Source organism: Mobula hypostoma, chromosome 11 (assembly GCF_963921235.1).
Source record: "Mobula hypostoma chromosome 11, sMobHyp1.1, whole genome shotgun sequence".
Lineage (NCBI taxonomy): Eukaryota > Metazoa > Chordata > Chondrichthyes > Myliobatiformes > Myliobatidae > Mobula > Mobula hypostoma.
The window spans coordinates 81558980-81575494 of record NC_086107.1 but is presented as its reverse complement, the minus strand read 5'-3'; the positions used below and the strand labels follow the sequence as shown (position 1 = coordinate 81575494).

The window sequence follows — 16515 nt, the reverse complement described above, 5'->3', positions numbered from 1 at the left end:
ACAAACATTTTGGTGATTTGATTCAATACAAATGCCTATTTTGTAGCCCGCAGAGGAAGTGACCTGTTGGAGGGGTAAGATGTGTTGGCGGTTAACCCCGTGTTCTTTCTGTTTCAGTTTTACTGGCTTTAAATAAAAAATGTACATCTAATGGCAAAATTAAGCAGCCCAGTTCACTTACCTCCTGCAAATGCAAATTTGTCCTAGTCCCTTCCAAGATATTGAGAATTTTAGAATCAGTTTAATTTGTCCCAAACGGGTCACTTTTACTGTACATAAAAGAATTGGGATTCTGTGGATTTTAACTGCCAGATACATCAAAGAATGAAAGGAAGGTAAGAAATGACATTAATCACTGGATTAAGACCCTGCAGATTCATGCACTAGAGGGCCTTAATCAAGTGATAAACCTCTACACTAATTTGTCCACAGCAGACAGGATCTGAGGGACAGCATAAAGACTACTGGCCTCTCAGTGTGATCTTCGTTTCAATAACATTGATTGTGGAGAGACACAAATACATTTGGATCTATGAAGATTGGAGACCAGTAGTTCTGCTTAACTAAGCAGATAAATTCAACTACAGCATTCAGTCTTACGATTTACCTGAACCATCCTATCACTTGTATTAGAGAGAGAATATTTGTGTTCTCTTTATGAACTATCTGACTCGTGATGGGGAACAACGCTCTGTCCACACGCACACACTGTTAGAAACAAACATTTCCTTGGATTCCATGAGCTGAGTTATATATATTGTATTGCTGGTTTATAATAACTCTTTTTTTCCCTTGCCCACCCTTCCTCCCCCTCCCACCTCCCGACACCTTGCCCGCCCCTCCCAATCCCCTCCCCCCTCATTTCTTTGTCAAATCAGTGCAGCCGAGAGGTTGCCCCGGGAAGGCGAAGCTTTTGACGGCTTCGGCGGCGATTCTCTGCTTCGGCGGCGGAGAGTGTAGAGACCAGCTCCCAAACCGGAGTGGGCACGGTCCAGGAGTTTCATTCAGGGTGCACCGAGAAGGACCTTCCTCATTGCACTCTACAGTGCTACCTAAGGAGGGAGGAAAGAAAGAAACAAATTGATTCATGTTCCACCTGGTGTTTTAATATCCAGTGGTCTCTTACAGACTCTTGTCAAAATAATGGTTTGTGAGAACAAGCTGCCAGTTAAAAATTAAACATTTAAAACTCAAAACAAAATAGATTCTGAGGGATAACTTGGTCTTAGACTCTCACCCCAAAAGGTGTCTCACCATTTTCCCAGAAACACCATGAAAACACCAATCCCCAGGAACAGAAAATGGTGGATGCAGCCCAGTCCATCACAGGCAAAGCCCTCGCCACTACTAAGCACATTTACAAGGAGCGCTGCACAAAAAAAGTAGCATCTATCATCAAGGACCCCCACCAAAAGTGCCATATGCTTTCCTCATTGTTGCCATCAGGTTAGGAGGTACAGGAGCCTAGATCCCACATCAACAGGTTCAGGAACAGTTATTACCCTACAACAATCAAGCTCCTGAGCTGGGTGTGGATATCATCACTCACCTTAACTCAGAACTGATTCCACACCTCACACTCATTTTCAAGGTCTGTACAATTCATGCTCCCTGTAAATCTGGTTCTGATTCTATCATATATATTACACACACACACACACACACACACACACACTGGAGCCAGGATGCCCATGGCATTTGCACAGTAATATAAAAAGAAATAAAAAGAAATTCACCACCTCCCCCCGGAAGTTTTCATGTTGTGTTTTACAACGTTGAATCACAGTGGATTTAATCTGAGTTTTTTTTTACACTGATCAACAGAAAAAGACTCATATTAAAGTGAAAACAGATGGCCACAAGTGATCTAAATTAATTACAAATATAAAACACAAAATAATTGATTGCATAAGTATTCACCCCCTTCAAGTCAGTATTTAGTAGACGCAACTTTGGTAGCAATTACAGTCTGTGTGGATAGGTCTCTATCAGCTTTTCACATCTGGACACTGCAATCTTTGCCCTTTCTTCTTTACAAAACTACTCAAACTCTGTCAGATTGCATGGAGATCATGAGTGAACAGCCCTTTTCAAATCCAGCCACAAATTCTCAGTTGGACTGAGGTATGCGGCACAGGGTGATGCAGATGCAGGCACACCCAGCCCTGAGACACCAGGCAAGGTCACTGATTCCAAACAATTGGTTTATTGATCATTACAAAATGTCTCTCTGGCACTTCCCACTCCCTTCCCATTTTCCCAACCAAGATCCCTCTCTCTGCCCCCTTCCCACTCTCAGTCCACAATAGAGACCCATATCCAAATCAGGTTTATCATCACTTGCATGTCATGAAACTTGTTTTTGTCGGCAGCAGTACAGTGCAATACATGCAATTACTATAGTACTGTGCAAAGGTCTTGGGCACCTTGGCTACATATATGTGTCTAAGACTTTTACATGGTACTCTATTTCTTCATTTACCTGCAATGCCTGCAAGAAGATGAATCTCAGTATAGTATATGGTGACCTGTACGTACATTAAAAAGTTTAGACCATAAGACATAGGCGCAGAATTAGACTATTCAGCCCATCGAGTCTGCTCCACCATTCCATCATGGCTGATTCTGGATCCCACTGAACCCCATACACCAGTCTTCTCGCCATATCCTTTGACCCTGACAAATCAGGGTCAGGGTAATGTGAGTTGCCTTAATGACTATTGTCCAGTTGCACTCACATCTACAATGATGAAATGCTTTGAAAGGTTGGTCATGACTAGACCAAACTCCTGGCCCAGTAAGGACCTGGACCCATTGTAATTTGCCTATTGCCGCAATTTGTTAACAGCAGATGCAATTTCAATTGCTCTTCAGATGCTCTTCACACTGGACAACACAAACACCTATGTCGGGATGCTGTTCATCAACTATAGCTCAGCATTTAATACCATAATTCCCACAATCCTGATTGAGAAGAAACAGAACCTGGACCTCTGTACCTCCCTCTGCAATTGGATCCTCAACTTCCTAACTGGAAGATCACAATCTGTGTGGATTGGTGATAACATCTCCTCCTCGCTGACGATCAACGCTGGTGCACCTCAGAGGAATGTGCTTAGCCCACTGCTCTACTCTCTCTATAACCTTGACTATGTGGCTAAGCATAGCTCAAATACGATCTATAAATTTGCTGATGATACAACCATTGTTGGTAGAATCTCAGGTGGTGACGAGAAGGCGTACAGGAGTGAGATATGCCAACTAGTGGAGTGGTGTTGCAGCAACAACCTGACACTCAACATCAGTAAGACGAAAGAGCTGTTTGTGAACTTCAGGAAGGGTAATCCTCATAGAGGGATCAGAAGTGGAGAGAGTGAGCAGTTTCAAGTTCCTAGGTGTCAATGTCTCTGAGGATCTAACCTGGTCCCAACATATCAATGCAGTTGTAAAGAAGGCAAGACAGCGACTACACTTCATTAGGAATTTGAAGAGATTTGATATGTCAACAAATACACTCAAAAACGTCTATAGATGTAATGTGGAGAGCATTCTGACAGGCTGCATAGGGTTGTAAATTTAGTTGGCTCCATCTTGGGTACTAACTTACAAAGTACCCAGGACATCTTCAAGGAGCAGTGTCTCAGAAAGGCAGCATCCATTATTAAGGACCTCCAGCACCCAGGGCATGCCCTTTTCTCACTGTTACCATCTGGTAGGAGGTACAGAAGCCTGAAGGCACACACTTAGTGACTCAGGAACAGCTTCTTCCCCTCTGCCATCTGATTCCTAAATGGACATTGAACCCTTGAACACCACCTCACTTTTTAAAAAAATATATATCATTTCTGGTTTTTTTTGCACAATTTTTAATCTATTCAATATATGTATACTGTAATTTATTTACTTATTTATTATTATTTTCTTTGAACTGCTGCCACTAAGTTAACAAATTTCACAACACATGCTGGTGATAATAAACCTGATTCTGATTCACAAAGCTATCAACTTCCGCCTTAAATATACCCACAGATTTGGCCTCTGCCGCAGAGCATTCCATAGATTCACCACTCTCTGGCTAAAAAATTCCTCCTTATCTCTGTTCTAAAAGCTCGCCCTTCAATTTTGAGGCTGTGCCCTCTAGTTCTGGATACCCCCATCATAGGAAACATCCTCTGCGCATCCACCCTATCTAGGTCTTTCAAACTTTGGTAGGATTCAATGAGATCCCCCCTGCATTCTTCTAAATTCCAGTGAGTACAGGCCCAAAGCTGCTAAACACTCCTCAAATTTTCTTTCCCTTTGACTTTACCTTATATTACTACCACCATATCTCCTGAGAACTGACAAACAGACTGTGAAAGGAAGAGAAGGCATACATTTAAAAGAAATTTGCAGATAAGGCTACAGATTACAAGAATATAAAATCAAAGGCTTTGGTGAAATGCATTGTTTGCATTAAATCAAATCAGTGAAGATTGTGCTGAAGGGCAGCCTCTGAATGTCACCACACTTCTGGCGCTAACATAGCACACCCACAACTCAATAACTCTTGCCCCATGTGTCTTTGGAATGTGGGAGGAAACCAGAGTGTCCGAAAGACACTCATGTGATCACAGGGAGAATTCATGAACTCCTTACAGACAGTGGCAGGAATTGAACCCTGATCTTACAGAGCTGGCACAGTGGAGCATTGTGGTAACTGTTACACTGCCAGTTTAAGCAGGATCGTATTCACAGCAGCTGCTTTAATGTTACTGGATCTCCAGGAGAACAGATTCTGTGTTATTGCTGGGAGAGTTGGCAGGGTAATCAATGGAGAACTTAAAAGTTCTAGAGTTAGAACTTGATACTCAGATTTTTGGGGCAGTGTAAAATGTTCACACTCCAAAATTCTACCGAATGGGTGTACACCAGCTTCTTTATCTCAGTGAAATTTAAGAAACTCTTAGATAGGCACAGTCTTAGAAAGAAAGTTATGCAGGAGGGAAGAGTTAGATTGATTTTAGAGTAGGTTAAAAGTCCAGCACAAAAGTAGTACGGTACTGTAATGTTATTTGTTCTAAACTCCACTGTAGGGTGTAAACACATGCGACTTTGCTGGGGTTTGAAAGAGAAAGCTGGCCCAAACTAAACTGGAAGATGTACTTGGAAACCAACACCTTACCTCTCAAAGTCCAACCTTACATCCTGGTTGTGAGAGGTGAATTGCTGTGGAAACGGGTAAGGTTAGCCAACAGCTCTGCTGAAGCCCTATAGGTCAAGCCCCTGTACAGTGGATACAATGGATTACAGAAACAGAAACATTGATGAACTCCAACCATACCATTGACATTGTGAGAAGAACGCAGGGAAAGTCATCAGGATCCTGCATAGCCAATAACTCTTTTGTTACCAAACTCCATATCTATCTTGGGAACCATGTACCAGGCAAGAAAAGGTAGAAACTGTTAATTCTTGGACTGAGTGAGACAAGACAGACATCTTGTCTGGAGAGACTCGACTGACAGATGGGATAAGTATCATCTACTCAGGCCATCAGAGTAGTGATGCACCACATACATAGGGTGTAGCCTTCATGATGACACCAGAAGCACACTGAGCCATCAGTTCCAGAATTATTACTGCTAGCTTTAAAACCAAATGCAAGAAGATAAAAGCTCAAGTAATCCAATGTTACCCACCAACAAAGAACACTAATGAAGAAGATGAAGACGAGTTCTACAAGACACTCAGGGCAGTCATCAGCAGAGGGATGGCAAAAGACCTGACCATTGCCATAGGAGATTTTACTGCCAAAACAGGCAGAAATAACGCAGGACATGAACAGGTGATGGGGAAACAGTCTCAGAAACATTACCAAAACCAGGGAACGATTTACTGAAACTTGTGCTAACTTCAAGCTACTTATTGCAGGAAGCTTATTCCCACACCAGCAAATATACAAGGCAACATGGATATCATCAAACAAGTTAACAGAGAAACAGATCAACCACGTATACATCTCTAAGTTTTGAAGATCACTCCATGATGTAAGACTGAAATGTGGTGCAGATGCAAGACCACATCACCATCTGCTGATTACCAAAGTACAGATGAACCTAAAAAGAAGCTGAGCACCACACAATCAGCAGCTAAAGTACGATGTGAGCTACCTGAAAAACTAAAGAAATAGCTCAGAGATTTGCCCTCACATTTTCCATGTACTTGAGGGCCTTGATATTGAAGACAAATGGACTACTGTCAAAGAGTCAATAAATGAAACTTGTGAGGAGGGGCTGGGAAAAAGGACATTTGAGCACAAGGAGTGGATTGCCAGGAACAAAGGAAACAATCAACAAGAGGAGAACACTAAAAGGAAAATGCAATAGAAACAGAACTAGGAATGAGAATGTGGAGGTAGAGGGAATATGACAGAGTGCTTAGGAAAGTAAGGAGAAACATCAAATGGGACAGGAAAGGGTATATCAACCCCCTTGCATCCCAAGCAGAAGAAGCCTCAGCAAATGGGAATATGAAAAAACTATGCAATGCTACCAAGAAACTAGCTGGCAAATTCAACGAGATCAACGCCCAAGTGAAGAATAAAGATGGAAATGCCCTAACTAAAGAAGACGAACAGCTCCAACATTGGGCACAGTACTTCAACGAGCTTCTGAACAGACCATCTCCTCCAGAATTTCCTTTAATTCCAGAAGCACCAACAGACTTGGATGTCAACTGTGCCTAGTCAACAAAGGAGGAAATCATCCAGGCAATCAAGAGGCTAAAGTCAGGAAAAGCAGCTGGCCCAGACAGTGTACCACCAGAGGCGTTGAAGGCAGACCTAAACTTTCAGCTGATACACTATACAATTTGTTCTGCAACATCTGGGACAAAGAGATGCCACAAGACTGGAAGGAGAGTCACATCATCAAGCTTCCAAAGAAAGGTGATCTATAAGACTGTTAAAAACTACAGAAGTATATCTTTAATGTCTGTGGTTGAACAGTTGCTAAACAGAATTATTCTGCAACACCTTCAACAAGCTGTTGACACAACATTGAAAGACCAGCAAGCAGGCTTTAAGAAAGATTGCTCCTGCACAGACAAGATAGCTACCTTAAGAATAATCATAGAACAGTTAATCAAATGCAATACATCTCTCTACATCAACTTCACTGACTATGAGAAAGTCTTCGATAACTTACACAGAAACACCTTATGGAAACTCATGAAACATTATGGAACACTCCAGAAATTTATCAATATCATCAGGAACTCTTACAACATGTCACGCAAAGTCATACATGAGGAAAACTGTCAGAAAGCTTCAATGTCAAGACTAGGGAGAAGCAGGAATGTTAGATGGCTCTTTTCCTGTTCTTTTTGGCAATAGACTGGATTATGAAACAGACAAGTGGACGAATGAAACGGAATCCAGTGGACTATTTGGCAGCAACTTGATGACCCGAGGGTCTGCAGGTGACATCGCCCTACTGTTTAGCTCTAACCAACGGATGCAAAAAAAAAATCAACACTCTTGACCGCTAACTCCACCATGTTGGGTTAAAGACCAAATGTAGCTAAAACAAAAGTGATGAAGATAAACTGTACCAGCAATAGACCCATAGTGATGAGAGATACAATTCTGGAAAAAGCGACCTTCTTTGTCTATCTTGGAAACATTGTGAATATATACACGGTGGAACGGATGAGGATGTCAAAGTCAGGATGAGCAAGGCCAGGGTAGTTTTCAACATCTTGAAGAAAGTGTGGATATCCAGAGTCATATCGAGAAAAAACAAATCAGAATCCTCAACTCAAGTGCTCCTATATGCCTCTGAAACCTGGAGGACAACAAAGAAGACACTACAAAAACTGCAGGCTTTCAGCAACCAATGCCTGAGAAGGATACTAAACATCAGATGGACTGACAAGGTAGCATTGTAGGAAATCCAGGAACCCAGAGATACAAATACACAAACAGAAATGGAGGTGGATTAGCCACACCTTGAGGAAGTCAACCAAAAATATCACCAGGAAGACATTAAAATGGAATCCCCAAGGTGAAAAGGGACAGCCAAAGAACACATGGAGGAGAGGTGTTGAGGTTGAAATTAGAGAAACTGGCTCAGAACAGAGAATGATGGAGACAGGAGTTCATCGATGGCCTTTGCTTCAGTGGGAGCTAAGGGCCCGAGAAGAAGAAGAACTGATACCTTGATGTATCTGTCTGGTAACAAGTGTTACGAGAATACACATAAAATTAAGATGTTTGCTGGCCTGGGCTAGCATCAGTGGCATCAGCAGTTGGTCTGCCACCTGCCCTCAGGGGAAGGAGATGTGTAATGAAGGGATGTGGGAGAGAGAGCTGTCTGGAGCGGCTCCCCCCTTTGAACCCTGAACTGTTTGAAGTGATGGACAGGCGATACCCCAGCAGGGGGATAAAAAGGGACAAGTTCGCTAAGACAGGACACACGCCACCCGAGGTAACGAGACCCTGGAAGCGGTGCGCCTCTCACGAGTGGGTGAGAAGCATCAGACAACGACAAGGGTGGAAAGGTACGATCAGCGGGAACCCGGTGTGTGTCCGCCCTTGCCTGGGTGCCGGGTTCACTGCAGAGGATCGACCGCATCTGGAGGAGGGGTCACAGTCGGTGACCTCAGGTGACATCACCAAGGACCCGCCCAAATGCTGTTTGTGAGCCATCTCGCTGGTCTGTGAGTGAAGCCGTTCTGAATGATCAGTTGTTCCTATTCTATGTCTCTCTTCCCCCACCTTGTCCATCGCCATGGCAACGATTACTGCGAACTGGACTACTAACTGGACTGAACTTTGAGTCATTTTGAAATTGGTCATTTACCCCTAGACAACGATAGAAACATAGAAACATAGAAACATAGAAAATAGGTGCAGGAGTAGGCCATTTGGCCCTTCGAGCCTGCACCGCCATTTATTATGATCATGGCTGATCATCCAACTCAGAACCCAGCCTTCCCTCCATACCCCCTGACCCCTGTAGCCACAAGGGCCATATCTAACTTCCTTTTAAACATAGCTAATGAACTGGCCTCAACAGTTTGCTGTGGCAGAGAATTCCACAGATTCACCACTCTCTGTGTGAAGAAGTTTTTCCTAACCTCGGTCCTAAAAGGCTTCCCCTCTATCCTCAAACTGTGACCCCTCGTTCTAGACCTCCCCAACATCGGGAACAATCTTCCTGCATCTAGCCTGTCCAATCCCTTTAGGATCTTATACGTTTCAATCAGATCCCCCCTCAATCTTCTAAATTCCAACGAGTACAAGCCCAGTTCATCCAGTCTTTCTTCATATGAAAGACCTGCCATCCCAGGAATCAATCTGGTGAACCTTCTTTGTACTCCCTCTATGGCAAAGATGTCTTTCCTCAGATTAGGGGACCAAAACTGCACACAATACTCCAGGTGTGGTCTCACCAAGGCCTTGTACAACTGCAGTAGTACCTCCCTGCTCCTGTACTCGAATCCTCTCGCTATAAATGCCAGCATACCGTTCGCCTTTTTCACCGCCTGCTGTACCTGCATGCCCACTTTCAATGACTGGTGTATAATGACACCCAGGTCTCGTTGCACCTCCCCTTTTCCTAATCGGCCACCATTCAGATAATAATCTGTTTTCCTATTTTTGCCACCAAAGTGGATAACTTCACATTTATCCACATTAAATTGCATCTGCCATGAGTTTGCCCACTCACCCAACCTATCCAAGTCACCCTGCATCCTCTTAGCATCCTCCTCACTGCTAACACTGCCACCCAGCTTCGTGTCATCCGCAAACTTGGAGATGCTGCATTTAATTCCCTCATCCAAGTCATTAATATATATTGTAAACAACTGGGGTCCCAGCACTGAGCCTTGCGGTACCCCACTAGTCACCGCCTGCCATTCTGAAAAGGTCCCGTTTATTCCCACTCTTTGCTTCCTGTCTGCTAACCAATTCTCCACCCACACCAATACCTTACCCCCAATACCGTGTGCTTTAAGTTTGCACACTAATCTCCTATGTGGGACCTTGTCAAAAGCCTTTTGAAAATCCAAATATACCACATCCACTGGTTCTCCCCTATCCACTCTACTAGTTACATCCTCAAAAAATTCTATGAGATTCGTCAGACATGATTTTCCTTTCACAAATCCATGCTGACTTTGTCCGATCATTTCACCGCTTTCCAAATGTGCTGTTATCACATCCTTGATAACTGACTCCAGCAGTTTCCCCACCACCGACGTTAGGCTAACCGGCCTATAATTCCCCGGTTTCTCTCTCCCTCCTTTTTTAAAAAGTGGGGTTACATTAGCCACCCTCCAATCCTCAGGAACTAGTCCAGAATCTAACGAGTTTTGAAAAATTATCACTAATGCATCCACTATTTCTTGGGCCACTTCCTTAAGCACTCTGGGATGCAGACCATCTGGCCCTGGGGATTTATCTGCCTTCAATCCCTTCAATTTACCTAACACCACTTCCCTACTAACATGTATTTCGCTCAGTTCCTCCATCTCACTGGACCCTCTGTCCCTTACTATTTCTGGAAGATTATTTATGTCCTCCTTAGTGAAGACAGAACCAAAGTAATTATTCAATTGGTCTGCCATGTCCTTGCTCCCCATAATCAATTCACCTGTTTCTGTTTGCAGGGGACCTACATTTGTCTTTATCAGTCTTTTCCTTTTTACATATCTATAAAAGCTTTTACAGTCCGTTTTTATGTTCTCTGCCAGTTTTCTCTCATAATCTTTTTTCCCCTTCCTAATTAAGCCCTTTGTCCTCCTCTGCTGAACTCTGAATTTCTCCCAGTCCTCAGGTGAGCCACTTTCTCTGGCTAATTTGTATGCTACTTCTTTGGAATTGATACTATCCCTAATTTCTCTTGTCAGCCACGGGCGCACTACCTTCCTTGATTTATTCTTTTGCCAAACTGGGATGAACAATTGTTGTAGTTCATCCATGCAACCTTTAAATGCCTGCCATTGCATATCCACCGTCAATCCTTGAAGTGTCATTTGCCAGTCTATCTTAGCTAATTCATGTCTCATACCTTCAAAGTTACCCCTCTTTAAGTTCAGAACCTTTGTTTCTGAATTAACTACGTCACTCTCCATGTTAATGAAGAATTCCACCATATTATGGTCACTCTTACCCAAGGGGCCTCTCACGACAAGATCGAGCTTGATTGATGCTGTTATCTTAATTCTGTGCACATGTGTGGTTATCATTGTTGAATTGTTGCATTTATTATCCTTTCGATTACTGTGTTGCTTGTTTCTTTAATAAAACTTTCTTAGTTCTAGTACTCCAGACTCCAACTGAGTGATCCATTTCTGCTGGTTTGGCAACCCAGTTACGGGGTACGTAACACAAGACTAACTTATGGAGACAGCACACAGTTATGCCTATCTTGTGACGTCCAGAGCATGGACAAAGGGAAAGGCACTGAGCAAACAGAATAGATCAATAGGTTCACAGAATCTTCAAAGGGGCAAACGTCGAAGGTAGGGGTTCCTAACATTTTTTTATGCAAAGGACCCCTACTATTAACTGAGGAGTCTGTGGACTCCAGATTGGGAACCCCTAGTCTAAGGGAGTAGAGTTGGTGGATACGGCTTGCACTAATGACCCCAACGGCTCACAGAATGGGGCTCTGGAGGAACAAAGTCACAGGTTTTAGCAAGGACCATATTTTCTACTTTTGGTGAGAGATGAGGGGCTGAGGCGCATCGGTCAAAAAACTAAATGTCCTTAAAACCCCATGCAATTAGCAATCATTTGTGCAGACAGCACTCATAAAGCTTCGTGCTTATGCACGGAAAGCCTTCACTTTTTGCGCGGGCTTCTGAGTGAGTGTGCACATTTTTCGTCTCAGTGTGGTTCATTGCTCCTGTAATGTAAGTTGCTCTGCAAATACAGTGGCTAACATGACTTGGTTCACAGCTTCAGAGGTCCATTGCTTTTCAGACCTGAAGATAGGTCTTGGCTCAAAATATCGACAGTTTATTCATTTCCATAGATGCTGCTTGACTGCTGAGTTCCTCCAGCATTTTGTGTGTGTTGTTTTGTAAAGGGTTAATCTTTGTGCTTGTTGAAAATTTCACTACCACTATGGCCTTGAATGTAACTGAACTGGCTGCAGAAACTTTGATTATTATTAAGGGAACATGAAAGTTAGTTGTACACTGGGGTGGGATTCAGGAAGAGAAAGATTGATTATAATTCGATGGTTTGAGGTGGTGTTAATGTATTGGTCCACTGACTTCAGCATTCCACATTAGTGGAGACGGTTTAAAGTAGAGTGTTCAGGGAGCAGCTTTGTCGGGCCCTCACCTCACCAACGGGCTGGTCATGCAGACATGCCACCTCTCCAGGAAGTCTCCGCATATGAATAGTGGCTCCCTGATGCCCGCAAATTATATACAATATGACGGAAATCAATTTTTTTTGAGAGCAAGCAAGCGAAAGCAAGTGAGAGAGTGTGTGAGTGAGAGAGAGCGCGCGCGAGAGCAAGCAAGCGAGAGAGAAAGCAAGAGCGTGAGAAAGCGAGAGTGCGCGAGTGAGAGAGAGCGAGAGCGCATCATGGCAGAGTGTTCCAAAAAAAAATATAAAACGTATTTCACCCCAGACTACACTAAAGTGTACCCCTGCCTAATAGGGGTCAAAAATAATGACAGTGTTGCTCACTGCACTGTTTGCAACAATGACTTTTCTATTGCCCATGGTGGGTTAAGACTGTAGAAGACATGTTGAGGTGAGTTTAACAGGCGTCATTCGTTCATTAGCATAGCTAACGTTATTTAAACTAGCTGGCTAGCTGCTAAGGAGCTACTCTCCCGCAACTTGACGGTGCTACCTCCCTGAAATGAGTTTTTGAAGGGTGGGATGTCTGGGTCATGTACAGCATCACAGATCAAGTGGGTGGTGTGCTGTAGTGAGATGGGTCCTCACATGCCGAGATAAGTATTTTGATGTTTGCTCTGTTCTGTCCTAATAAACATAGTTTTGTAGGTCTAAGTAGATATTTATAGCTTATGTCTTTCTATCTTATCAAGTTGAATCCAAGGACCTATTGCTTTAACAAAACACAGGCCCTTCTAGCCAAATGAGCACATGCTGCCCTGATCAATTGCCTATTCTCTTTGGAATGTGGGAAGAAACATCCACGGTCACGTGGAGAACGTACAAACACTCCTTAGGCGAACAGAATGGAGGTTCTGTGGATGAGAACCAGATTCCAGGATGGTACGTTGCCTCCCGGGTGCCAGGGGCCGAGACATTTTGGATTAGATCCACAGCATCCTTAAGTGGGAAGGTGAGCAGCCAGATGTTGTGGTCCGCATTGGTACCAATGACAGGGGCAGGAAGGGTGATGAGGTCCTGCAAAGTGAGTTCAGGGAGTTAGGTGCTAAGTTCAAGTACAGGACCTCCATGGATATAATCTCAGGATTGTTACCTGTGCCATGTGCTAGTGAGGCCAGAAAGAGGAAGATCATACAGTTTAACACGTGGCTAAGGAGTTGATGCAAGAGGGAAGGCTTCAGACTTTTGGATCATTGGGCTCTCTTCCAGGGAAGGTGAGACCTGTACAGAAGGGTCGGTTTGCATCTGAACTAGAGGGGGAACTAATATCCTTGCTGAAAGGTTTGCTAATGTTGCACAGCAGGGGGGTGGGGTTAAACTGAAGTTGCAGGGGTATGGGAACCAGAGCACCAGACAGATGTAGGAGTGGTTGTAGAGAAAAATGTTGTTAAGCCCACATACAAAACCAGGAATCAAAATGCCGAGCATGATGGGGTTAATGTTCTGAGTTACAAATATTTCAATCCAAGAGTTTCGTAGGAAAGGTGGATGAGATTAGGCATGGATCAGTACATGGGATAATACCATTGTAGGCATTAGTGTGACTTGGTTGCAAGAGGGGCTGGATAGGCAGCTCAATATTCCGGGGTTCTGCGTTTTAGACATGATAGAGTGGGAGGGATTAAAGGGGGAAGGGTGGCATTACTAGTCACCCAGAGAAAATGTCACGATAACGCTCAGTCAGGACAGACTGGAGAGCTCGGCTAGTGAGGCTTTATGAGCAGAACTGAGAAAAAGAAATGTATGGCCACATAAATGGGATTATATTATAGACCACACAACAGTCCGTGGGATTTAGAGGAAAAAATTTGTAAAGATTGCAGACTGTTGCAAGAAATACAAGGGTGTGATAGTAGGTTATTTTAACTTTCCACATATTGACTGGGACTCCCGTACTGGATGGGAAAGGGTTTGTCAAGTGTGTTCAGGAAAGTTTCCTTAATCAGTATACGTAAGTCCTACCTACAGAGAGTGTGATACTAGATCTCCTATTAGGTGACAGAAGTTTGTGTAGGGGAACACCTTGCATTAAGTGTTTATAATGACATTAGTTGCAAGGTAATTATGGATAAGGATAGGTCTGGTCCTTGGGTTGAGATTCTAAATTGGAGAAAGGGGAATTTAGATGGCCTCAGAAGGGACCTGGCAAGTGTGGATTGACACAGTTTGTTTTCTGGCAAAGGTGCACTTGGTAAGTGGAAGACCTACAAAAGTGAAATTTTGAGAGTAGAGTTTATATTCCTGTCAGAATAAAAGGCAAGGATAACAGGTTCAGGGAACCTTGGTTTTGAGGAACAATGAGGCCCAGGTTAAGAGAAAAATAAGAATGTGCATGGCAGGTAGGAACAAATGAGATTCTTGAGTACAAGAAATACAAGAAACACTTAAGAAAGAAATCAGGAGGGCAAAAAGAAGGCACGAGGTTGCTCTAGCAAATAAGGTGAAGGAAAACCTGAAGTGCTTTTACAGATATATTCGAAGTACAGATTACAGAGGGGGAGGTATTTGCTATTTTGAAGCAAATTAGGGTGAATAAATCCCAAAGGCCTGACAAGGTGGTCCTTGTCAAAAGGACCTAGTGCAGAAATTGCAGGGGCCCTAGCAGAAATATTTAAAACATCCTTAACCATGGGTGAGGTGCTGGAGGATTGGAGGACAGCTAATGTTATTCCATTGTTTAAGAAAGGTTCTGAGAATAAGACAGGAAATTATAAATTGGTGAGCCTGACATCAATAGTTTAAAGTTATTGGAAGGTATTCTAAGGGACCGGATATATTAGTATTTGGGTAGACACGGACTGATTAGGGGTAAGTCAACATGGGTCTGTACGTAATAGGAGTTTTTCCAAAGAAGTTACCAGGAAAGTCGATGAAGGCAAGGCTGTTGATACTGTCTACATGGATTTTAGCAAGGCCCTTGACAAGGACCCACATAGGAGGTTGGTCAAGAAGGTTCAATTGCTTAGCAATACGATGAGATTGTAAATAGGATTTAACATTAGCTTCACGGAAGAAGCCAGAGTGGTAGTAGGTGGCTGCTTCTCTGACTGGAGGCATGTGACTAGTGGTGTACCACAGAGATCAGTGCTGGGTCCGCTGTTATTTGTCATCTATAACCAATGATCTGGATGATAAGGTGGTAAACTGGATCAGCAAATTTGTGGATGACACCAAGATTGAGGGTGTAGTGGACAGTGAGGAAAGCTAACAAAGCTTGCAGTGGGATCTGGACCAGCTGGAAAAAATGGGCTGAGATATGGCAGATGGAGTTTAATGCAGTCAAGTGTGAGGTGTTGCACTTTAGGAGGAACAACTAGGGCAGGTCTTACACAGTACAACAAAGAGATCTGGGAATACAGATCCATAATTCCTTGAAAGTGGCGTCCCAGATAGATAGGGCTGTAAAGAAAGCTTTTGGTATATTGGCCTTCATAATTCAATGTATTGAGTACAGGAGATGGGGATGTTAGGTTGGAAATGTATAAGATGTTGGTGAGGCCTAATTTAGAGCATTGTGTCCAGTTTTGGTCACCAACTACTGGAAAAATTTAAATAAGTCAAGTCAAATTTATTTATAAAGCACATTTAAAAACAACCCATGTTGACCAAAGTGCTGTATAAACCATAACAGGTAGCTAAAAATAATAAATACAAGAAACACAGATATAAACAACAAGGCACACAGCTTATAGGCACAAAATAAACAATACATGAGCCTAGGCACAAGCCAAAAATCAGCCACATCAGGAAGATTCAAACGCTAGTGAATAAAGGTAATTTTTGAGCCTGGACTTAAAAGAGTCAATGGATGGGGCAGATCTGATAGGGAGGGGAATGCTGTTCCACAGTCTAGGGGCTACAACAGCAAAGGCACGGTCACCCCTGAGCTTAAATTTAGATCGTGGGACAGCCAGGAGCCCCAAGTCAGCCGACCTGAGGGACCTGGAAGTAGAATAAGGGGTTAGAAGGTCCGTGATATAGGAGGGGGCCAGCCCAATTAGGGCTTTATTATCAAACAGGAGGACCTTAAAATCAATTCTAAACCGTACTGGCAGCCAGTGGAGAGAGGCCAGGATATGCGTAATATGGTCCCTCTTCCGCGCGACTGTGGTGTTCTGGACCAGTTGCAGGCGAGACAGGGATGA

At 43.3% G+C, this 16515-nt stretch overlaps 1 protein-coding gene across 2 annotated transcripts in view; it reads right to left on the bottom strand.

The window, feature by feature from the left end:
- Nucleotides 1-853: 853 nt before the first annotated feature.
- The window catches only part of LOC134353871 (serine/threonine-protein phosphatase 6 regulatory subunit 3-like), a 235219-nt gene continuing 219557 nt past the window's right edge, over nucleotides 854-16515 (bottom strand). For both annotated transcript variants that reach the window (XM_063062365.1, XM_063062366.1), the window contains one exon: nucleotides 854-1052. In XM_063062365.1, coding sequence (XP_062918435.1) covers nucleotides 1049-1052 — 4 coding nt within the window. In that variant the 3' untranslated portion in view covers nucleotides 854-1048. The remainder of the gene's footprint in view (nucleotides 1053-16515) is intronic.